This window comes from Copadichromis virginalis, linkage group LG3 (genome assembly GCF_057382275.1).
Source record: "Copadichromis virginalis isolate Kocher_CV1m ecotype Utaka linkage group LG3, C_Virginalis_male_GT1.1, whole genome shotgun sequence".
Classification (NCBI taxonomy): domain Eukaryota; kingdom Metazoa; phylum Chordata; class Actinopteri; order Cichliformes; family Cichlidae; genus Copadichromis; species Copadichromis virginalis.
The window spans coordinates 6,254,607-6,279,508 of NC_140620.1; the positions used below are offsets into that span (position 1 = coordinate 6,254,607).

General features: G+C 43.7%; 2 protein-coding genes and 1 pseudogene across 3 annotated transcripts in view; 2 read left to right on the forward strand and 1 right to left on the reverse strand.

The window, feature by feature from the left end:
• Positions 1-1,916: 1,916 nt before the first annotated feature.
• LOC146712469 (uncharacterized) lies at positions 1,917-3,810 on the reverse strand (annotated as a pseudogene).
• A 636-nt stretch (positions 3,811-4,446) lies between these two features.
• Positions 4,447-24,902, forward strand: part of LOC146712470 (NACHT, LRR and PYD domains-containing protein 12-like) — a 134,337-nt gene continuing 113,881 nt past the window's right edge. Inside the window, exons 1-5 of the mRNA XM_085442927.1 lie at positions 4,447-4,480; positions 7,567-7,659; positions 7,772-7,921; positions 8,028-8,141; positions 10,240-10,341. Of these exons, the coding sequence (XP_085299053.1) occupies positions 7,571-7,659; positions 7,772-7,921; positions 8,028-8,141; positions 10,240-10,341 (455 nt within the window). The 5' untranslated portion in view covers positions 4,447-4,480; positions 7,567-7,570. The remainder of the gene's footprint in view (positions 4,481-7,566; positions 7,660-7,771; positions 7,922-8,027; positions 8,142-10,239; positions 10,342-24,902) is intronic.
• On the forward strand, positions 12,219-22,079 carry LOC146712471 (protein NLRC3-like). Of its 2 annotated transcripts, XM_085442963.1 has the most exons (6): positions 12,219-12,792; positions 12,909-14,700; positions 16,212-16,388; positions 18,133-18,330; positions 20,624-20,797; positions 21,473-22,079. In XM_085442963.1, the coding sequence occupies exons 1-6, from the start codon at positions 12,525-12,527 to the stop codon at positions 21,483-21,485; spliced, it is 2,622 nt and encodes an 873-aa protein (XP_085299089.1). In that variant the 5' UTR covers positions 12,219-12,524; the 3' UTR covers positions 21,486-22,079. The 2 variants fall into 2 exon arrangements, with proteins under 2 accessions (XP_085299089.1, XP_085299095.1); XM_085442969.1 differs by lacking the exon at positions 18,133-18,330.

A 24,902-nucleotide genomic window follows, 5' to 3' on the forward strand; every position in this document is an offset into this window, starting at 1 on the left:
TAACGGTGTTATTAACTGCATTCTTCAACTAAAGAAGTGAGAACAAATGATGTGGGGTTTTGTTTTTTTGCAATAGGCTGCAAGTAAATGTGTACAGATACAATTTAAAATTGGTTCTTTGTTAAGTTTTCTGGTCCTTTCCGTGACTTAGGTGTCTGTTTATGTTTGAATGTTTCAGAGATTAGTGTGAAGGGTCTTAACAGACAAAAAGTGGTCAAATACAAGCCCTGGATTAAAAATCAGAAACACTTTAAAAAGCCTGGAGAGCTATTCCTTAATACCACTTTAAAGATTACAGGGAAGTCCGGATCCCTGGAAGCAAATGAGGGATGGCTCAAGACTTTTGCACAGTGCTGTACATGTCATGTTCCCTGTTTTATAGCTCAGCTCAAACTGACACGTTCTCACTAACTGCTTCTCATTTTCTCCACAGTAAACTTTGACCACTTCCAGATACTGCGGGCCATCGGGAAAGGAAGCTTTGGAAAGGTAATGCAGCCTCCATTTTTCACGCCACTTGTATATTGTTTGCCCTTAATTACCCACCACGGTCGTCATCTCTAAAGAATCAGTGCAAGCGAAGCGAAATGTGCTGGGATTACACTTCAGTTCTCGTGTGCTGCTGTTATTTAATAACAGTTATAAATGCAGCTTATGTAATTATTTCTATAAAGTCAGTTAGAGGAGAGCCGATTTCTATTTCATCTCACTCAATCTAGGTGGGAATTTTGACCCCACATCTCAATTTAATTACACAGCACATTGAACGTCTGGATGAGACTTCAGTAATGAATTCAGGACTGTGTGTGTGTGTGTGTGTGTGTGTGTGAGATACACAATTGGGGCTGCAGAGATTGGAATAGTTTACCTTCATTTTAAATATCACTGCCCTGTGCACATTGTCGGCTTTAAAATTCAAACTTAAAGAGTTTGTAAGTAAACTGGCTGAGATGAGACAGACGATGCACCGGGTCCTCGTCTGAGTGCTGGCTTTCAGTTGTGCTGTCTCTCTTCCCCAGCCATGCACACACAGACACTGTGCTACACTTACACAGTGAGACAGATGCTCACAGAGACGTCCAGATACATTTTGTCCTTGCTGGAGGTCATCTTGTGTTTTTTGGCCCACTGTGGCCTCACACCGAGCTCCTGCTGTTTTTTGAACACTTTAACAGCACCAGTCTTTAGCTTCCTGTTGAACACCACGTCTCAATTTAATTACACAGCACATTGAACGTCTGGATGAGACTTCAGTAATGAATTCAGGACTGTGTGTGTGTGTGAGATACACAATTGGGGCTGCAGAGATTGGAATAGTTTACCTTCATTTTAAATATCACTGCCCTGTGCACATTGTCGGCTTTAAAATTCAATGTCTGTTCAATGTCTCCTTGCTATCTGGGTATGGTCCTGGTTGCTAGTGGAAATAAAGAAACAAAAGGAGGGTGTGATGTTCAGGAAGTACAGACTGTAGCTCAGCAGGTAGAATTACTAACTGGAAGGTTGGAGGTTTGATCCCTGGCTGCTCCAGTCTGCACGCCACGGTATCCTTGGGCAAGATGTGGAACCCCGACTTCCTCTCCGATGCATCCATCATAGTGTCATTGTTAGAAAAAGAAGTGCTTGTGTGAATGAAGCACGCTGTATAAAATGCTTTGACTACTCATACAGAAAAGCAGCTCATAAGAACTGGTTCATTTTCCAGATAATTCCACTATTAAGACAACAGACATTTGGGAGGCTTTCTCTGAGAGTAACACTGAAAGTCTTGCTGCTCCTCCACAAAATGAACTTCAGATTAAAGACACAGCTCAGCTAAACACAACTCAAACTAATCTACACTATTTTTCTTTATTACGCAGCGTTTTTATAACTATTTCCAGATGTTTCTAAAGATGAAAACAGAATTACAGTTTTTCTCGATTGCTAAAACACATTTCTTGAAACTACGCCTCATATCCTCACAACAGTAAACACAAATCCATAACCTCTCACTCAATTCCCCAAACATCCTATTTCCAGGTCAAAATGAAGCTCTACACCCAAAACTATTCACTCCTGCTGAAAAACCAAACTTTGCCCTCAGACATCAAACACAAGCCCTCAAAAACACACACACTACAACAGAGTTTTGCACACTGGTACAATTAATTCAAAACAATAGTTCCAAAACAATTAGGTTGCTTATGGTTCTCCCCTTCAAAACCCTTGTCACATGATAAACACAAAAGACGCAACCAATGTATGTACAGTGGCACATTGTCATTCATGTACTATACAGTACAACACACACCAGAAACATTATCCCACCTCAGCATCTTGTCTTTGGTCTGGGTCAGGCCAGAGAATCTCATCCACATCACAGGCTATATTGGCCCCAGCCAGGCAGCGGGGGTAAAATCCTCTTGCATGCCTGATCCACCCCTGGCATGCATCTACTGATATGTCTAGGCAGGCCTCTTCCATGGCCTGAAGGAGGTGAACACGGACATAAGGTTCTCGGTCATACACTTTCCACCGCCATGCCGAAAATAACTCCTCTATCGGGTTTAGAAAGGGAGAGTATGCAGGCAGAAAGATATTAGAAAACCTTGGGTTATTGGTAAACCAGTCACGAACCAGAGCAGCGCGATGGAAGCTGACGTTATCCCACACAACAACGTAGTGAGGCTGCTCTGGCTGTGCTGGTTCCCTGTAGTCCAGCTGGAACATATGTTGTCTTAAACCATCAAGAAAAGCAAGGAGAAGCATAGTGTTATAGGGTCCTAGTACGGCATGGTGGTGGAGTACCCCTCGTTGGCTGATGGCTGCGCATATAGTGACATTCCCCCCACGCTGACCAGGGACATTTACAATAGCCCGATGGCCAATTATGTTCCTCCCCCTTTTCCTTCTTTTGGTCAGGTTAAAACCTGCCTCATCCACAAAGATTATTTCATGGGGAACAGGCCGTCCTTCAATCTCAAAGATTCTCTGCAAAACACATAACACAGTAGAGTCAATCGGTACCCTGAACCACAGTTCAAGAGTGCTGAAATGGCAGCATAAACTGCCATGCTGTGATGGTACACAATACTTTATACAGTATCAAAACTCATACCTGAACATATTCCACACGTTGGTTCTTCACTCTGTCAGAGTTTCGTTCGAAAGGGACTCGGTATGCCTGTTTCATCCGGAATTGATTCTTTCGGAGGATGCGGTCAATTGTGGAGAGGCTGATGGCATTTATGCCTCGAAAAAGATGATCATCCTCAATCACTCTCCTTTGAATCTCTCGCAGGCGGATTACATTATTTGCAATTACCATGTTTACAAGTTCCCTCTCTTGCTCCTCCGACAAAAGCCTTAACCTGCCTCCACCAGGTGGTCGTCTCTGTGTCCTACAAAAATAGAAGCACTCATTACTGTAACTGTCACACATTCATTTTACAGGAAAATAATGGAAACATACTGAAACTCAAGACACATAAGTTCAGTAACTTACAAGTTACTGTACAAAGCAGTCTTACTGCAAGTACACCTACCTGTTTTCCTCCCTGAAGGTTCTGATGATGGAGGCAACAGTGAAGCGACTCAAATTTGGTTGTACTCGTTGCCCAGCCTCCCTCATAGTCATCCCATGGACAAGGACATGGTCAACTAAAGTGGCTCGAATTTCATCCGAGACTGACTGTCTTCGTGCCCTTGCTCTTCCCCTTCCTTGTCGCCGTCGTTCTCCACCTCCACCTCCTTCACCACGTCCTCCTCCTCCTCCACCTCTCCCTCCTCCTCCACCACCTTCCTGTTGTCCTAGACCACCTCCTCCTCCTCTTCCACCACGTCCTCCTCTTTCACCATGTCCTCTTCCTCCACCATGTCCTCCTCTTTCACCATGTCCTCTTCCTCCACCATGTCCTCCTCCTTCACCACGTCCTCCTCTTTCACCATGTCCTCTTCCTCCACCACGTCCTCTTCCTTTGCATCTCTTTGGATCCATTGTTTCAAACCTGAATGAGCTGACTTTGGCCCTTTTATCTATCCATCGCAGGTTCTGATTGGTGTGTGCTAAATTTTGACTCCTAGTGTTTCCACCTGGTTAATTGTGTGCTAATTGAGCTCAAGCTATGCTGACTTAAGTTAACATTATTGCATGCTAGTGCTTTCTAAATGACTACATGGTGTAAGCACTGTAAAATGTAGGGATTTGTGTGTAGAGTTTTGCAGTAACAGTTCACCAAATTTGAGTCATGTGTCAAAGCAGGGAATAGTGTTTATAGTTCAGGGAAATGGGTGTGCTTTTTGACCAATAGCGTTACGGTTTTGAAATTTTAGTTTAGAGGCCTGGTTATAGTGTTTAAGCAATCGAGAAAAACTGTAAACTCCAGCCTGATGCGTTTCTGAGGTTCCTGACTCTGACCGTCCCTCAAACGCCTCTCTGGGCGTTTCCTTCCGTCGCTTTCGTGAATGTTGTGGCGCAGTTGATCGTCTCGAAGTTAAGGTAAGTTAGTCAAGTCAAGTCAAGTCAACTTTATTTGTCAATTCTGCCACATGTACAGGACATACACAGAATAGAAATTGCGTTACTCTCAAACCCTAGTGATTAGAAAAATGCAAATAAAATAATTAAAAAGTAAAAATTTAAATAAATTTAAATAAATACAATACAATTTTACGTATAACAAAAAAAAGCTATGCAATATACAATATACAATATTCAAGTAAGAAGGCATAGTGGTGCAAAATAGGCAAATAGTGCAAATGGGGATTTAGTAGTGTACGGTAAGAGATAGTGTAACAACAAAGGCTTATGAGGTCCAATGCTTAAGCAGTCCAATGCTCCACAAAGTGACTGGAGCAGGCCAGTGAGTGCGTCAGAGAGTGAGTGTGTGTGTGTGTGTGACAGAGTTCAGTGAGACCGTGGTGGAGAAGAGGGGAGAGGGGGGCAGAATCGGGAGGGAGTTTAGCTTCCTGACAGCCTGATGGATGAAGCTGTCCTTCAGTCTGCTGGTCCTGGCCTGGAGACTCCGCAGTCTCCTCCCTGACGGCAGCAGCTTGAAGAAGCTTTGCATTGGGTGCGTGGGATCAGCCGCTATGCAAAGGGCTTTTTTAGTGAGACGGGTGCTGTAAATGTCCTGGAGGGAGGGGAGAGAGACACCAATGATCCTCTCTGCAGCTCTCACTATGCGTTGGAGGGTTCTATGGCAGGACGCATTGCAGGCTCCAAACCACACAGTGATGCAGCTCGACAGGATGCTCTCGATGGTGCCTCTGTAGAAAGTGTGCATGATGGGGGCTGGAGCTCCTGCTCTTCTTAGTTTGCGGAGAAAGAAGAGACGCTGCTGTGATTTCTTGGCCAGTGCTGTGGTGTTGTACGTCCAGGAGAGATCCTCTGTGATGTGCACACCCAAGAACTTGGTGCTGCTCACTCTCTCCACAGACGCTCCGTCAATGGTCAGAGGAGCATGTTGGGTGTGCATTCTCCTGAAGTCCACAACAATCTCCTTCGTCTTCTCCACATTCAGAGAGAGATTGTTGTCAGCACACCACGTGGCCAGGCGTCTCACCTCACTTCTGTAGTCGGTCTCATCCCTGTTGCTAATGAGACCCACCACCGTTGTGTCGTCCGCAAACTTGATGAAGAGGTTGGAGCTGTGTGATGGAGTGCAGTCATGGGTCAGCAGAGTGAAGAGGAGGGGGCTCAGCACACATCCCTGCGGGGCCCCCGTGTTTAAAATGATGGTGCTGGATGTATTACTGCCGACCCGTACTGCTTGAGGTCTTCCGGTGAGGAAATCCAACAGCCAGTTGCACAGTGAGGTGTTGAGCCCCAGCTGGACCAGTTTTTGAGTGAGCTGTTGGGGGATTATAGTGTTGAATGCTGAACTGAAGTCTATGAACAGCATTCGAACATATGAATCTTTTTTGTCCAGGTGTGTGAGTGCTGAGTGGAGTGCAGTGGAGATGGCATCATCGGTTGAGCGATTGGGCCGATACGCAAACTGGAAGGGGTCCAGGGAGGGGAGGGGGGGGGAGGGAGTTAGCAGTCTGTACTGTTTTCCTGGCTGACATCAGCTGTGTGCAGCTTAGTTTCAGCATAAATCTGCTTCGTTTTATGTGAGATCAGAGTCTGGGAACGAGACAGAAACAGTTGATGATCAGCAGCTGAACTCGATGTTACTGTGGATCCACTGACTGATGTCTGTAGGCAGCTTCTCCTGCCTCCATCAGTCTGTTACGGAAGCCCGTTTCCGCCACAAAACAGGATCCATTCTCAAAATTTCGACTTATAGCTCGAAATGTCGAGTTAGTTCTGCCAATCAGTAATCCAGCTACAATGCGCACTCAAACCCGCATCGCAACAAATCGGCGCTTTCGAGAGTACGTTAGCTGATATTAACGCCATGTGATTCAGCTAATAACAGAAGGATTTCATCATTTGTGAAGCCACACAGACAATAATCAGCGACTTGTGCATTTATGACTGGCTGTAATTCTGGTATCTTAGCTGTAGCATTTGTAGCTGAGGGCTTCAGCTTCCGGGTAACAAGGAAATTACGTCATTCACGTAAATTACTGATTGACAGCACTAACTCTTAATTTTGAGTTAGTTTTTTCAAAATTCCAAGTTAATAAGTCGAAATTACGATAAAATAAGTCGAAATTTCGAGTTATGGATCCTTCTTTTTTTTAGTGACGCAAACGGGCTTCCAGTGTGTGGATGTTGTTTAACTGCTGACAGTGAGACAGGGCTGTCCTAAGAGTCGCTGCCAACACTTCATCTATAAAATGCATTTCTCTGCTCGTTCGCTATAGTCTGCTGTCGTATCTGTATGCAGGTTATTTTCAGTTTAACTGGTGATGTTCATTCGTGTATTGTAGGTGAATGCGTTGATGATTGATCATAAATTAGTAAACTGGCCGTTTTTGCTCAATAATTCCTGTTTCATGTTCAAACCGTCAGACAGAAACTCTGCGTTTGTTTTTATGTTCTTCAGCCTGTTGTTCTTGAGGTAATCTGTGATGCGTTCAATGACCCTCCACATGCTCTGAGGGTCATTTGAAGAGAAACAGAACTTCATCTTTAGAGCATAAGTGGGTTTTTGCCCTCTTCATGCCCGCGGTCAGGCTCTGTTTATTGTAGTATAACACTCATAGGACACAGTGACCCGCTGCACACACACTGCACACACACTGCACACACACTGCACACACACTGCACACACACTGCACACAATGACAGCGGCAGAGTTTGTGTCTGATGTATTAAGTATGAAACACTGTTGAGCTAAAATCTGGTCAGAATGAATCCAGGTGCAGGTGTGTCAGTTTAGGACAACTGGACTAACATCCAAGTGCTCACAATATAAAGTGTATTCTGTAGTAACATCCTGGTGTTGCAGCAACAGTCTCACATGGAAACGTCAACAGTCAAACTCAAAATCTCTTTTTGTCAACAATAAAATGACAGCAGACCAATTTGAACAAAGTTGGTAAAAAGCTTCAGAAATTAGTAAAATATTAAATGATGCTCAATCATCCAGTAAATCCCCAAAGAGTTGATTCTGTTCATCTGGATGTTTTCAGCAGCATGGATCAGTGTGAGGACAGAGAGGAGGGAGTCCCTTCCTCTAAAAGCACTCTGTGTGGGGAACATGAGAGCCAGACCAAAGCTCAGAGGTGAGATGACCATCTCTAACTGTCCATGACTCTTCTCCATGTCACAGCTCAGCACTCACATCACTGCTCCATCATTATTCACACTCATACCTCTGTGTGTGTTGTTTTAAAGCCCAGAGCTGTGGGGCGTACCAGGCTCAGCTGGACATAACCCTGAAACTAATCCAGAGCCTGGACCTGAACCCAGCTGTGTTTCCTTAAAGAGCAACATGTCGAAGGGTGTTGGTGTAAACTTTAACAAAAGACTGTTATGTGACAAAGAGTAAGTACATTATTTTTATGAGTTTGTTCATCATGTCTTTAATTTAATATTTCCAGTTTTTCCTTCCTGTCTCATGAAGCTGTTACATTTATTGTTTTTCTCTTAGGATCAATAAGAGGCCAGAATCTCCTGGACCTGAACCCAGCTGTGTTTCCTTAAAGAGCAACGTGTCGAAGGATATCGGTATAAACTTTAAAGGCTGTTCTTCTGCTGCTGAGAGGTAATGTGTGTCTAGATGTTGTTCCTGACTCTGTATTTTTGAATAAATCCTCATGTTTAATATCAGCTCAGCTCTTTTTCACACATTTCTATGTTGGTATGTGAAGCGGTGTGTGTTGGAGTGTTTCCACAAACACAGCAGTCAGAGTGGAAAGAGTGGATGTTGTAGGAGGTGTTTGTGTAGTGAAGAGGCTGAGTGTCTGTAGGACTCCAGCTGCTCCAGCAGGTGTCTCCTTTGTGCTTTGCTTCAAACACAGTGTAGGGAGGAGCTTCCACTCAGGTGTTTCAGGTGTTGCTGGATGGAGGAGGACAAATAGTTTTTCCCTTCAGTGACACTTCAGCAGCTCAATGTTCTGGGAGATGTTTGTCTTTATGAAGGTTTATGGATTCTTGTTCTTACTTTGGTTAAACTGAGCAATACATTTTCCATCTAACGTTTAAAGTAAATTTCCAGGTGAATAAAAGATCTGCAGCTGCAACCTCTGTGATGTTTCACAGTCTGAAAGTAACAAATTCAACCAGAGTTCAAACAAAGGCTTAATATACGTGTGTGTTTGATATAATGCCAACAAGTACAAACAGGTGTTCTTACAGGTCTTAATCACAGAGCTCTGATAAGTCTGGTGACTTTCACACTCAGCAATTTTGCTGCCTTTTATTTTATATTGGCCTTTTTAGAGCCCTTCAAAGTCTCCCACATTCATACAGAGCTTTTAACACCAAACTCCTTTACAGTCCTTCTCCTCTCACACACGATCACACGACTGATTTGTCTGCAGCAGCTGTGTTACTGCTAGTATTTTATTATGTGTGTAATCTCCTCATATTGTTCCTGTGGTTTAGTTTGACTTCCTTCTGCAAACTCAGCTGCTCTGTTGCTGATACACGTCTCCATGAATATGATTGATCAGATGCTGCCAACACCATGTGTTTCATGTGAGCGCTCAGCTGAAAGCCTGGGTTGACTTATCGAGTTAATAACAAGCTTCACGTGACTGTGAATGCTAAAGTGAATCCAGATAAAGGAAAGAGACCCTGCTAATGTTGGACTCACTTCTTAGTGTAGATCCCAGGAGGAAGTTCAACATAGCCATTCTTTGTGCTAGCTCGACCAAACCTGAGACCACAGTGCAGGATAATGATTATCATCTGTCTCTGTCAAGGACATTTAAAATCCACAAATAACAAACATAATTAGATTTGATCATTAAAAATATGTTTTCACTTAAAAAAGCATGAGCACACTGGTGGATTACAGAAACATGAAAACTCGTTAACAGTAAAGTTAATTTAGGCGTAAGATTTTATCATTGATTTTAAAGTCTCTGCTGCAGAGAGGTGAGCTGTTAGTAACAAGAACTCTCTGATTTAAATGATTTTGATGTTTCCTGCTTTCTAAAATGCATCTCTGTAGCAGAGCAGTGTCTCCAAGGACACACAGGCTCAGCTGTAACTGTCAGTTTATCTGGTTTAAGACACATTTGGACTCAATTGGCTGTTTTTAACTATGTATTTTAATCAGAGGTGTAAATTTAGACCTCACACATCTGGATCCTAAACTATGATAGAAACAGCTGCTAGCAGTGGGTAGTTTGACTTTGATACGCTGCTCTAGAAAGCAAACAAAGGTTTGTGCAGCTCCTCTTCAGAAAAGTGTTCAGAGAGCAGCTGCTGTATTAGACAAAGGCTCGTCGTGTGAGCCCAGATGTGTGTAACAGCTGGATGAAGGAGAACCATCACAGTCACGTCTCCATCCTGCCTTTATTAATGAACTTCCTGTTGCTTGCAGATGACAGGAACACAAAGTGTTTGTGCCACGTGATGCTGCAGGATTTGTTAACGTGTCCATGATGGTAACATCTCCTCGTCTAACTGCAAACACATGAGCTCCTAACGGCAGCTATCACAGCCACACAGGCAGACTGTGTCTCACTGTTGCATTCAGGGACATTTGTTTTCCTGTAAAAAGCTGAACTCTAATCTAAGAGGACTGTTACTGACAGGAAACAGCTGCATTATCTGCAGTCTGTGTGATCACAGCTGCTTCAATCACTTCATCAGAGAATTGATCATTGAATAAAACATGTTTGTGTCTGCAGAGGTCAGAGGTCACAGTCTGCAGGATCCAGCTGTCCGTCTGTGAGGAGTGATAAGTCCAAAGTTCATCCTCTAAACTTCAGTGCTGAACCTGGACCAACGAGGTCAGAGACCTGTGATGACTCCTTTACATGTTTGTGTTTTCCTGGATAAATATGACCAAAGATTCATTAAAAAGGTAAAAAAATATTAGACTTTGTCCTGTAGCGCTGTGTGGCAGGCAGGATTGGACCCAAACACAACAGGATGAAGTCAAAGAGGCAGCTTTATTTCAGCTGTGAACATGCAAACAGCAGAAATAAGGAAACATAACTGTAGGTTTGCAGTGAATGAAGCCTCAGCTCGACGCTCCACTTTGTCCCTCTTTTCCTTCTCCAAACAGCCACATCAGGAGTCTCTGATGGAGTTTTAAAATATTTAATTACAAATGTCCAAAGATGGGTTCAGGATACCTGAATCCACAATTATTAAAGCTAAAATAGTTCACAGGGTTTGGACTTTGTTAGGTGACAAGAGAACATCAAAGTGTTTTTTATCTTTAAACAGTATTTTTATCACTTCAGTTGCTCTCACAGCCCTGTTTGTTATTTTAGTAAGTAAGTAAGTAAAGTTTATTTATTAAGCGCTTTTCATAGACAGGTAGTCACAAAGTGCTGCACACAGAGATTAAAATAAACAGTATGATAAATAGCAAAATGCACAATATACACAATATAGAGTTTAAATGTAAATTAAAAATATAAAAATGTAAACAGCATTGGTCAACAGAAAGCTTGTTTAAACAGTAAAGTTTTTAACTGTTTTTTAAAGGATTCCACAGAGTCAACCAAACGTAGTTGTAGAGGTAGACTGTTCCACAGCCTTGGTGCCACAGACTGAAAGGCTCCGCCCCCTTTCGTCTTCAGACGTGTTCTGGGAGCAACCAACAAACTCTGAGTCTGTGAGCGGAGACAGCGAGCAGCAGTGTATTTAGTGAGAAGCTTGGATAAATAATCTGGGGCCATTTAGTGCTCTGTACGTTAAAACAATCATTTAAAACAAATTCTAAAATCTATTGGGAGCCAATGTAAAGAACATAAAATAGGAGTGATGTGAGCTCGCTGGGTAGAGCGAGTTAGTAGAGTGGGTGCTGCGTTTTGTACAGCTTGGAGGCGAGAAAGAGATGATTTATCCAAGCTGGTAAACAGGGAATTACAATAATCTAAACGCGATGACACAAATGCATGGACAATTTTTTCCAGTTCAGCTAAGGAGACCATATGTCGCAGTTTAGAAATATTCCTTAAATGAAAGAAACAGGAACGAGACAGAGACTTTACATGTGAGTCAAGGCCCAAAGAAGAGTCAAATATTATTCCAAGATTTCGAATATTTGGCTTAATTGTTAGAAAGCCAATCAGAGATTTGAGTTAAAGCCTGGACTAGGGTGGACAGCCTATCCAGCTGATGAGGCTTAACCAGAGCTCTTATGTTTCACTCAGTGCTCCCACCAAACACCTTGGAGGACACATTAGTGTGATTTAGATTTCATTGCTGTAAACACCAGTCACACAAGCTAACCCATGGAGGCAGCAGCAGGCTTTGTGTTTGGTAAAGTCTGCTGGCTTAAACTAAGAGAGTTTAGTTTGTTAGCACAAAGAGCTGTCAGCTAAAGCCCCGAATGCACTTTGAATACAGACAAACTGAGAAAAACACTTTAAATACAGCAAACAGTCAAACTGACCACATGTTTTTCTGCTGATCATCCACAGCAGTACGTTTAGCATTCATGCTAGCAGCAGGCTATGACTGTTAGGGTTGCCAACCGTCCCTTAAAAAACTGAATCGTCCCGTATTTAGAAACAAAAGCACACGTCCCGTATTGAGCTAATAAGGGACGCACTTTGATCATCATGAGCCATCATGAGCCAGCCAGAGAGACACAGAGTTTATACTAGAAGAGAAACCTGCTCATCTTCATCATGTTTGTTTAAATAGAGAAAATCAGAACTCTCTGTGTGTCAGACCACGGCTCTACACGGACACTTCTAAGCTGCTTCAGAGTGAACTGACCCAGATAATCTGCACACAGCGGCTGTAAAACAGTGAAAGTCATAACTGTGTCTCTCTGATGGAAAGCTTTTATTGTGAAGTCAGGAAGTCTGCAGGAAGTGTTGAGTTTGTATTCATCGCTCAGTGTTTAATGAGACAGGCAGACAGGAAGAGCAGCTCATTAGTGTTGATGAAATCAAAGGAACTGTGAGGAACTGCAGTTTGGTCACATCTGGATGTTTTTCACTGACAGTAAATGTTTTTAGTGATGAAGAAATGTGTTCACAGAGAGAGGAAGAGGAGTGGTGTTTGTGAGGAGGAGCAGCCGTCCTGCTGTGCTTTGTGTCAGGACGTCCTGAAGGATCCAGTCTCTACCAGCTGTGGACACTGGTTCTGCAGACAGTGCATCTCCTCATACTGGGACCAGTCTGCTTCACCAGGAGACTCCTCCTGTCCCCAGTGTGGAGAAAGATCCAGAAGCAGAGCTGGACTGCAGACAGCCAGTCAGAGCAGCTGTGTACAAAGTAAGACTGAACATCTGTCTGCTGATGGACTCATTTCTGAAAACTGGACTTCTTGTGTTGTTCAGACATTGAAGAGTTTTCTTTCTCTTTAGTCTCATTGTTTTTCTTTCTTTCAGCAGATGTTGGTCTGCAGGAGGTTTTAGATGAACATAAGATCAGTCTGAGGAGGAGATGTGAACGTGTGACTGAAGGAAGTGATGAAACAGGAAGTAGAACCCTCCTCAACACCATCTACACTGAGCTCTACATCACAGAGGGACAGAGTGAAGAGGTTCATACCCAACATGAGGTGAGGCAGCTGGAGACAGCTTCCAAGATGGACGCCCTCCATGACGCTCCAATCAGGTGCCAGGACATCTTTAAAGCCTTACCTGACCAACAGAGACCCATCAGAGTGGTTCTGACCAACGGCGTGGCTGGTGTTGGAAAAACCTTCTCAGTGCAGAAGTTCACTCTGGACTGGGCAGAGGGCTTGGAGAACCAACATGTCAGTGTGGTGGTTCTGCTTTCATTCAGGGAGCTGAACCTGATCAGAGATGAGCAGTACAGTCTTCTGGAGCTGCTCCATGTTTTCCATCCAACATTACAGAAGGTCACAGCAGAGAAGCTGGCTGTCTCTCAGCTTTTGTTCATCTTTGACGGCCTGGATGAAAGCAGACTTTCATTGGATTTCACCAACAGGAAGCTGCTGTCTGATGTCACACAGAAGTCATCAGTCAGCCAGCTGCTGACAAACCTCATCCAGGGGAATCTGCTTCCCTCGGCTCTCGTCTGGATAACTTCCCGACCCGCAGCAGCCAATCAGATCCCTCCTACATGTGTTGACAGGCTAACAGAAGTACGAGGCTTCACTGACGCCCAGAAGGAGGAGTACTTCAGGAGGAGATTCAGTGATGAAGAGCTGTCCAGCAGAATCATCTCCCACATGAAGACATCCAGGAGCCTCCACATCATGTGTAGTATCCCAGTCTTCTGCTGGATCACTGCTACAGTTCTGGAGCACATGTTGACTACAGAGCAGAGAGGAGAACTGCCCAAGACCCTGACTGACATGTACTCACACTTCCTGCTGGTTCAGACAAAGAGGAAGAAGAACAAGTACCATGAGGGACATGAGACGAGTCCACAGGAGCTGACGGAGGCTGACAGGGAAGTTCTTCTGAAGCTGGGGAGGCTGGCGTTTGAACATCTGGAGAAAGGAAACATCATGTTCTACCAAGAAGACCTGGAGCAGTGTGGTCTGGATGTGACAGAGGCCTCGGTGTACTCAGGAGTTTGTACAGAGATCTTCAAAAGAGAGTGTGTGATCTTCCAGAAACCAGTCTACTGCTTTGTTCATCTGAGCATTCAGGAGTTTCTGGCTGCTGTCTACATGTTCCACTGTTTCACCAACAGGAAGACAAAGGTGCTGAAGAACTTCTTGGGACAAAAATACAACGAGTCCTCTGTGGATGATTTCCTGAACAGAGCCATGTATAAATCCCTCCAGAGTAAAAATGGCCACCTGGACCTGTTTGTTCGCTTCCTTCATGGCCTCTGTCTGGAGTCCAACCAGAGACTCTTAGTAGGTCTGCTGGGTCAGACAGAGATCAGTCCAGCAACCATCCAGAGTGTCATCAACAACCTGAAGGAGATGAACAGTTATGGAATCTCTCCTGACAGAAGCATCAACATCTTCCACTGTCTGATGGAGATGAACCACCTCTCATTATTTCAGGAGATCCAAGAGTTCCTGAAGTCAGAGAACAGATCAGAGAATAAACTCTCTGAGATCCAGTGCTCAGCTCTGGCCTTCATGCTGCAGATGTCAGAGGAGGTTCTGGATGAGTTGGACCTGCAGAAGTACAACACATCAGAGCGGGGACAACAGAGACTGATTCCAGCTGTGAGGAACTGCAGAAAGGCTGGGTGAGTCCAGATGTGATCATTAACATCATTGATCAGTGTAGGTTAGTAGTTTAATTTTGAAAATAAAATCAGATTGTAAGCACAAAGTGTTTGTGTCCGTACGCTGCAACCTTCCACACCATTCCTTTTATTGTACAGACTCAGCAGCAGCTCCATGGATCCCAAATCCAAGAGTGGAGAACAGATTTGAAGTGTGTCACATCCATGCAGTCACAGCTGTTTCCACCATGTTTCCACTGATATTAATCCTGTTCAATGACACGTTTCATATCAGTGAATATGTTCTTTAGGACGTCCACTGACATGTTTAAGTGTCCTGCTGGAAATCACTCAAATCATCCATGAAATCCATGAAAAATCCTTTTAGTGTTTCTAACTTCACCCTCTGTCCTCTCTCTCTCTCCATCCTCCTCACTGCTTCTTTCACTGATAATCACACAAACATCGTATTCAGCTACAAAATAACACAATAATATCATCTGATGATCATTATTATAAGAGCAGGATCCATATTTGATATCAGAGTAACACACTGCTTGGTTATGTGCAGTCATCATCAGTGACTGTGGGTCAAACAGAAGCTCTCTGATTGGTTGCTGACCTTGGTCACCTGTCCACTCTCACCTGTTTGTGTTTGCTCTCTCTTTGCTGTCTCCATCCTCTCTCTCCTTTCTCTCCCTCTCTGTCTTTGTACGTCACTCAGGTCCAATGGAAACAGTGACATTTACAAACCAATCAAAGACAAACTGATCCATGTCAGTTTATAACAATATTCAAAGTGAATACAGGCTGCTGCTGGACACAGACAGGTAACATCATTTTGACTTGCTGTCACCTGGATCTGGACTCATAAACACTGAAGCCCTGAACAGGAATACAAATCATTTTCTGCCAACTAGCGACACACCAGCAGATAATGGCTCAGAAAGCTCAAATGAGCCAATCATTTCTGTGTTTAGTTCCCCTGAAATCAGATCTGATATCAGCAGCTCTGAGTTCATTCATCATTATTGTCCAGTGATGAGATTTCTGCTGCGTTTGGTAACAGTCAGCAGGTTTTTCCTGCGTGTGGACGTGAACAGTCGTACCTGACAGCAGGTAGCAAACAGAGATCATCTTTCCAGCTGGAACTCTTCACTGAGCTGAACTCATTCAAAATGTTCTGGAGTCAAAACAGGAAACAGTCCAAATGTGTGTCTTCACTCTGACTCTGGATCAGATCTCAGTGACAGACTGTGGACATTATGGAAGCCTAAATGTGACACCATCTTCCTCCTTCATCTGCAGATTAAAGCCAAACAAAGATTCTCATTAAAAGTCTGCAGGTCTGAGAGAGACTCAATCGTTGTGTCATGTCAAACACAGTAAGAGGAGCTGAAGCACAGATGTGAAGAGCAGATTCATCAGATTATGACCTCACTCTGTTTTGTCTTCATATACATTCAGTCTGTGTTTATAATGCAGATTTTCTGCTTTTATAATAACACATTTTATATTTTCTATCATCACAGACTGACTCGGTGTGGACTCTCAGAGTCTCACTGTGAAGTTGTGGCCTCAGCTCTGAAGTCCAACCCCTCCCATCTGACAGAGCTGGACATGAGTTACAACTACAAGCTGCAGGATTCAGGTGTGAAGCTTCTGTGTGCTGGACTGGAGAGTCCAAACTGTCGACTGGAGACTCTGAGGTGAGTTCACTGACTGCGGCTGTTGTTGTTTTTCTATATTTCAGGTCTTTGATTGATGTTTGAAACTTTCTTTAGTTCCTAAATGTTCAGGATGTGTCTGAAGACAAATGTGAAGAAGTTTGAGTGCTTTCAGAAATGTTGTCTTTCCAAACGACTGAACAACAGTTTTTCCTTTTGGCTCCAAACAGAAGTGACAGACTTGAGCAGGGTTCATTTAAAGGCTGACAGAAGTGGAGTGGTGACGGGGAGATGTTTGACAGGACAGTGTTTCAGCCTCCACAGGTTCATGTTGTGCTCCATCAGTCAGTGAAGATGAAGTCAGTGCTGATGAGGCTGTAGAGTGTGTGAGGGATGTGAATGAGGATGATGAAGATCTGATGATAGCAGATAATAACAGGCTGCAGAGACTTTGAGCCATACAGGGCACACAGTGTGTGTACAGAACAGCTGAAATCATTATGGAGGCCTCACTGGGATATGGAAGCATCACAGTACAGCTTCAGTGAAGCATTAAAGTCTCTGATATGAGATGAGAAATGAAGCAGCCAGAGCTTTTTCATGAGTGGAAATCCACAGTGACTGTGAGCTGCTGCTACAGCCTCCAGATTAGCCAGCAGCTCATCCTGCTCAACATTTCCTCACCAACTTTAATGGAAGTGTGATGTTTTCAGCTGGAGTGATGGTCAGGGTGGCCTCCCTCTCCTCTTCTTCTCCTCTTCCTCTTTCATTTGTAAAGCCACTTCTGCTGCTTTCATTCATTTGGAAGTCCTGTAGCTGAGTTTGGGAGAGACTAACAGCCTCGGCAGCAGAGGGGAGAAAGGCTGTAACACCACCTCTTTACTCTGTTCTACCTGTCACATCATTTTATCAGGAAACAAATATGCTCATGTTTTTACTATGTTTGTCTTGAAGATGTAAGAAGATCACATGGTGCTTTTTATTATTGTGTTGGTTTGTTTCCTGTCTCTTGGATGGAGCTCAGCTGTGCGTGGCCCCTGGGCCTGTGGTCAGAGTGTGTGCTGGATAATCCGGCCCAGGATGAGGCCAAACTAACATGGGATGAAATGTCTGTCACATAATTGAGCTTAGTGTAGTTTCATTTCTGCACAATTTCAAAACAACCAAAACTTTGTTCTGTCTTTTCTATGTTATACTGTAGACTTTCTTTGATACTGTGTCCAAAAGGAGCAGCTTTTACTTTGAAGGGGAGGCGTCTCTGTTTCCTCTTCAGGTTGGATGATGGAAGCAAATGAGTGTGTGATGTTCTTTCAGTGTTGCACTTTGTAGACGCTCCCTGAGCACTGGTCTCACAGCCAGCTGCACATAGAGACCAGTGTTGTTAGTCCAGGTCAGAAGATGACTTGTTGGAATGAAAATGAGCTTGTAGTTTGTCTGCTTTAATAATGTGACTGGAAAAAAGTGTTGGACTTCAAATATGTCCATTTCTTTCACACTTCACCTTTAAAAGTGAAGCCTTGTGGTTCCTGGAAGGAAAAACACGACTTTTTCAAGTCTTTGTCCTGTTTTTATGATAAATGTACGACTTTAATGTGAAACATTCAGAGTTTTTTCTCTTGTTGTGTTTGTTTGAAGCTGCTTCCTGTTGGCTTCAGCTGTTTGGAGTTTCCATTTTCTAAACTTCTACATTCTGAACCTTCTTCAGCTCTGAACAGATGATGAAACACTGAATGATTTCAAGCTCACACTTTGTCTAATAAACTTACATCTTTCATTCTTTATACAGATTGATGGACTGTGATTTGTCAGAGATCAGCTGTGATTATCTGGCAGCAGCACTGAAGTCCAACCCCTCCCATCTGAGAGAGCTGGACCTGAGTACTGACTCCTGGTGGTTGACTAACAAGAAAAAGCTGCAGGATTCAGGAGTGAAGCATCTGTGTGGTTTCCTGGAGAGTCCAGGATGTGGACTTGAAACTCTGGGGTCAGTCAGCATGTTTTAGTTGTGCTGAGATGAATATGATGTGAAAGTTGTGCTGACACTAAACTGCAGACATCAGGCTGATATTATACTGATCCACACTGAGGATCTTCATGGTAAAGTCTGTTTTTTTTCTTCTCTGGTTTAGTCCATTGACTGCAGCAGAACAATGTTCACATTTCAAACTTTCAAAGAAGAAGAAAAATCCTCCACTGGATAATTCACTGTGAAACTCTCAAACTCTTCATTCCACCTTAAAGTCTGTCTGACACTGAAATCCAAAGCAAAATGTGTGTTTGCTTTACAGACAGCAGTCCAACACAAACATACACACATCATCCAAAACACAGTCCAACATCCAAATCTCCTCCACTGCCAGCATGAATGATGGGAAAGAGAAGGAGGAACACTCTGACATTCAGGGTTAGAATGAGTTTCATGAAGCAGACTGTGAAGATCAAAGCTGCATTAGAAAGCTTACATGAATGAATGAGTGGACAGAAGTGGACAGAGATCATCTGAAGCACTTCAAAGGCTTTAAATCAGCACATTTCTCTTTATTCTTTATCAACTCTGTTAGTTTCTCTCAGTTTTCTGTGGAATGAAGCTAACAGCAGGCTAATAAGATGCTGACCAATAGGTTTCTATTAAAGGTTGTAATTTGTATATGAAAAAGTGCTTTGGCTCAGCAGGGATCAGCTTACAGGTAGAATACAGCTGCTGGATGGGATTAGCATGTCATAGCTATCTACCAAACTGCTAACTGGGGGATTTCAGGCCATCTATGGATCATTTTTGCTAACTGTTTATTCAGCTTAGGCTCACAGGGCTGCAGCCTGTGCCCTAGCTGTCATAGGGCAAGAGGCGTGGTCCACCTGCACAGGTGAGCAGTCCATCACAGGGCCAACAGAGAGAGACAGAGAAGCATTCTCTCACATCCACACCTACAGCCAATTTAGAAGCACCAATGAACCTAAGCAGCATTTCATTGGACTGTGGGAGAACATCCAACCTCCACAGAAAGGCCAACAAGCTTCAACCTACAACCTTCTTGCTTTAAGGCACTAGTGCGAACCACTTTTCCCCATTTCAGCCCAAATCCTGCATCTTCCTTTTTCTGACTCCAGGCCAGCTCCACTAACACTTTCTCATCAGACACTGCCACCTAGTGGAGGAAGTCTTAGTCCCATTTGAAGCTTCAGATGACAGTTAGTTCCTTTACAAAGAGGTGGAGGTGGTGGGGCCACAGCACCATCATCACGGAGTGCCATAGGACACTTAACCTTTGTTTCCATATGCTGGGAACTTCCTGTTGTTCCAAGGAGGACTGGAAAATGTGTGAAAATCTCCCAGTCAGTTCCTCACAGCACACTTCAATCATTTCCCTCCCACAGCATCAGGACCAGGGCTTTTTCTCTCTTTGCTCCCACTAAGAGATTTCCACACAAACACCTCATCAGTGGGACTCTCAGAACTACCAGCCCTTTGCTACAATCACAAAGCTCTTCATTGAAATCAATGATATCATAGCTGGAATCAAATGAGTCCAAGTCTTCTGCTGATTCAGCATCACATTCATCTTTGCTCCTTGTTCTGCATCCCCACCATGGACTTCATTCCTTTCCAAGCCAGCCTTGAGTGTCCTTTATTCAGCTCATCCTCTGCTTTACTTTTACACCTGATTTTAGCTGCTTTATCTCTCTTTCAACAAGTTTCTGTGCCTCAATCTTTTTCTTCTCTCCCTCATAACAAGACAGCTTCTTCTGCCTGAGAACATGTTGGAGTGATTTACTAATCCAGGGCTGCTTATTGGGGAAAATACTTCCTGTTTCCAAAGTAATCCCCATTTTTCCCAGAAAGAAATGTAAGTAGAAATCGATGATCTAAGTGAGAACATGAGCCTTTAAAAAGTCCCAGTGGGTGCAGTCAAAGCAGTCCCTCAGTCCCAGTATAGAGTCTTTGGTCCAGCCTGGAACAACTGTGTGCCCAGTTTGAGCTCTCTTCAGTCCTGTGACCTGACAGACCCAGAGGGGCCATCACATCACATTTAGAAGCTCCCCTAATGGAGCCACAACACATGTCCAATACTTAGTCTGTCTTGTTGGACCAACTGGAAGAAATGATTCAACAGTTTCCTGTTTGAAGCTGCTTCCTGTTGGCTTCAGCTGTTTGGAGTTTCCATTTTCTAAACTTCTACATTCTGAACCTTCTTCAGCTCTGAACAGATGATGAAACACTGAATGATTTCAAGCTCACACTTTGTCTAATAAACTTACATCTTTCATTCTTTATACAGATTGAGGGACTGTGGTTTGTCAGAGATCAGCTGTGATTATCTGGCAGCAGCGCTGAAGTCCAACCCCTCCCATCTGAGAGAGCTGGACCTGTACGGAAACAACCTGAAGGATCCAGATGTGAAGCAGCTGTCTGATCTTCAGCAGAGTCCAGACTACAGACTGGAGACTCTGAGGTCAGTAGAGTGATGGAGTGAGTGGGTGGTGCTGTCAGCAGTATTGTACTAAACACAGTCAGTATGAAACAAAGATCCAGTGTTTCCTGTAAAGCTGCAGCTTCTCAGTGAAGCTGTGAGAGGAGAACGGTGACAGGCTTCAGGATTGGACACAAACACTTCCTGTTTCTGACCTTTATGGTCACCATAGTAACGGCTGACACGCTCTGATCAAACGCTGTCAACAGCCAATCAGCTCTCTGAACAAAGCAGCACGCAGACCAATGTCTGCATTCATTTCCAAGTTTAAAGCAGTGAAGAACACAGTCTGTAGGTGAGGAAGAATTTAGTGAGAGCAGATGTTTGGATGGAATTCCTCCAGTTAACAGCTGGAACCGTCCATCTGGATTGTTGGGCTTGTTGTTGGGGTTCCTACAGAGCTCAGAGTGGACACACCAAGGTTCTTCTAATGAATGAAAGTCCAAACTCAAACTAGGAGGGAAAAACATTTTTATCAACTTCAATAAAAATCCAAAGATTAGAAAAAGTGAAGCAACAATGAGTCCTAGTACAGTCCCAGCACTGAAGTCCCTGCTGCTCTTTATACTGGATATGCTGCATCACTGACTGACAGCTGATGAAGAGTCTCTGGAAACACTCGTTTATCTCCTCTGCTCTTCCTCCTTCTCTCTGCAGGTGGAGGCGATGATGGTAAACAGGACGGTGTGTGTGCTGAGAGAGGAGGAGCTGTGTCCTGATGATCCAGAGAGGTTGAAGCAGCAGCAGCTTGTGTGTAGAGACGCTCTGACTGGGCCATGTTACTGGGAGGTGGAGAGGAGAGCTTCATCCAGCAGTGACTGACAGAGGAATGAGAAGAAGTGCAGATGACTGTCAGTGCTGCAGAGTGAACTGCTCTGAGAACAGCTCCACTGTCAGACACAATGTAGAGTCCAGCATCATCCCTGTGTGTCCCTCTGGATCTGACAGAGGATCATCAGTGTATCTGGACTGCTCTGCTGCTGCTCTGTCCTTCTACAGTCTCTGCACAGTCTCTGCCTGACTCTGGCTTCAGACCCTCCTGGATCAAACTCACCTGGAAAGACTTTCAAACATAACTCAATAGATTTGAATACAGAATATATTTGATGTATACTGTAGATGTACTGTAGAGTTGCAGTTTGTCACTTGTAAATACAGTCTGTGAGCAGCTGTGTCCTGAAAGATCTTTCTAGAAACACGAAATGTTTTCACTCTTCTGTTGCTTTTTCATATATTTCCACAACATTAATATTGATCCCACCTGTCTCACCTGTTTCATGCTTTTATACATAATAACAGGACACGTGTGATCTGAGCGCTGCTGTGGTTGCTGTGCTGCACGTCTTCATTTAGATAACAGAGACATCTAGTGGTTCAGAGGGAGAACTACAGGAGGTGGAGCTGTGTTTCAGCATGGAAAACTTTTTATCTTTTAGGCGCAGATACAAATATGAGAAGTATCAGTGTGAGATACAAAAGGTCACATCAGTCAGCAGAGGGAACAGTGATTACACAGCAATGTAAGAATAGAAACATAACAGTGAATCTGGACATGTATACAGATGGAAGCAAACAAACAGGATGTAACACTACATTAAAGCCACAAATGGGAAGAAAACAAAGCCAAAGGAAAATATATTTGATCTCAGGAATCCAAATCAGATGCTTTAGAGCAGGGGTCGGCAACCCTGGGCACGCGTGTCACAGCTGGCACGTGAAGGGTTAACTGATGGCACGACCATAGCTGGACTGGCCATCGGGCATACTGATGATGTTTTTTCATTTTTATGGGCCGATGATGTTTTTTTATGATTATTATTGTTTTTGTAACGGTATAAACGATGGAAGGTGGTGGATTGGCCGGATGCTGGTCGATGTGTAAAAAAAACTCAGTTGTTTGATGGTGGCTATCAGGGGCGATTCTAGGGTCAGAGCTTTGGGGGTGTTGAGCACCCAGAGAGCTGCCCATCCAGGCAAGGTAAACTTTAGTTGTCACGATGAGATGTTATCAGATTATTCTGTTATCATATGTTACCTTATATATGTAATCAAAGTAGTTGAATTAAGCTAACTGCTGTAGGTCATATATTATCCTTTAGTTTAGATGGTGTGCTGTGTATGTAGTTTAGTTCTCATGATACTTTTGAGTTAACAGAACATATTCACATATTAGTTTATTAGATAAGTGTGCATCACTCTGTATCCTTGATCTGCTGTGAATGTGTTACACTGTTTTCTTGACATGCTTTATTGTTGAATCATAAAAATAAGATTGTTCAGGAGACTCTGCGTCTAGGGCAGAAGAGCTAAACTACATTCCATACCCCCACCTTTGTAGGAAGACAGGGAGCCGAGGTCATAACTTAGGCGATGTAACAGAGAAAGAATGTGATGTTTGGGCTTTTACGACTAGGTGGGGGCCGCTAGAGGGTATAAGAAGCTGTGTAAACCGTCACCATTTTGAGACTTGCTGTGACCCTCTTCAGGCATGTCTCCCCATCATGATGGTTCTAAATGCTCTTTGTGTTGAATTGTATGGAAATAAATGATTGTTGATTGAGCATTTATACACCGAGTATTGTACTTCCTTCAGCCCAAAGATTCAAAGAATTGGGAGATTTCAACAACTTGGTGCCGTGTGACCCGGATCTTTGGTGTGCTGAGGAGGTGCAGATTTGGCCTCTGGTGAGATCGTGAGGCGAGGTGAACAGAGGACCGGTCCAAAAATAAAAAGGTAAGCACAGCCTGTTGTATTATAAATACCAAATGTGCATATTGGGCTTTCCAAATTAATCTGTTCGCTGAGTTACACGTATTTTCACATTAAATTTGTCGGTGTCTGGTTTTTGGCGCAAGATACGAACAACATAAGTTGAGGCTGAATTCCAGTGTGTTAAATAAACTGCTTCTACCGAGAAACTAATAACATACTACATTGGACTAGTTGCAGCCCACTTTACCTTCCACATTTAATTTTGTCGAAGACTGGCTTCTGTAGCAATAATACATTAGAATCTCTTGGAGACGCGGCCATAAGTCCAGTACATTGAGTAGAGGTTTTGAAGTTTGTTATGATGTCGGTTTGAGTCTTCGTTGATGTGGCCATGAAATTAGTATAGAATTAAGGAAAAGCAGCTGCTGGCTTGAACGCTGGCAACGTGTAAAAGCAAAACACGTCCGTAGGTTTTGGTTTATGATACGGCCGTGTTCCGGTGGTGCAGCCGTGAGTACAGCAGCGATTGGTGCTGATTTCAGTACATTGAATAGAGGTTTGATGGTGATTTGTGGTGTCGGTTTTTGCCTCGAGGGCTGCGGTCATAAATAATAAGTAAAATTTTACTTGCCATGAAATAAAGGTAAAGCAGAACCTGGTTTATGGTGTCGGTTTTGAGCCTCGGGGACGAGTGTCACTTTTATGATGCGATTTTTGCCCCGTGGTGGCGGTCATAAGCGCAGAGAAAGGGGTATTTTGGTCTATGGTGCAGTGGTGCTTTAAAGGGTTCTAACAGTTGAGCTCAGAGGTTTCTGTGCAAATTTCTGCTGATGAAAAGCGCTCTCTGTGTGTCTCACTGTGGGTGAGTGTGTGCGAAGCTGCGAAGCGCGCTCTGGGTACTGTTTTGAGTGTGAGTGAGGCACGCTCTGAGTGTGCTTTCTGTGAGTGTGAAGCGTGAAACACAGTGACGGTTGATGTGTTTGAATAGGAGGACATTAGTGCGAAGAAAATGCTTTAAGATCAAAGGTTGACGCCTAGTGTACCTGTGGAAACTAATTTTGTTCATGGTTTGGCAACCCTCCTGTCTGTAGACGTACAGGCAGATTAAGTGCCGAGGTGGCGACTTGGGAACTTAGGACTCCCGCATTAGCTACGGAAATAACACTGGAACGGCCGTGTAACCACGGGTTCACATTTATTCCGGACTAGAACAAGACACATTTTGCCAACAAAGGTTGAGTCTAGATTAGTAAAGAAATAAAAAGGTTAAATTCCTCGTTTCAGTGGTTAAAATTGTTGTGTACCTGTCCCCTGACAAGTGTGAAATTAAATAAAGAGGGAATTTGGAGCCACATAGAGATAGACGGGCATAAT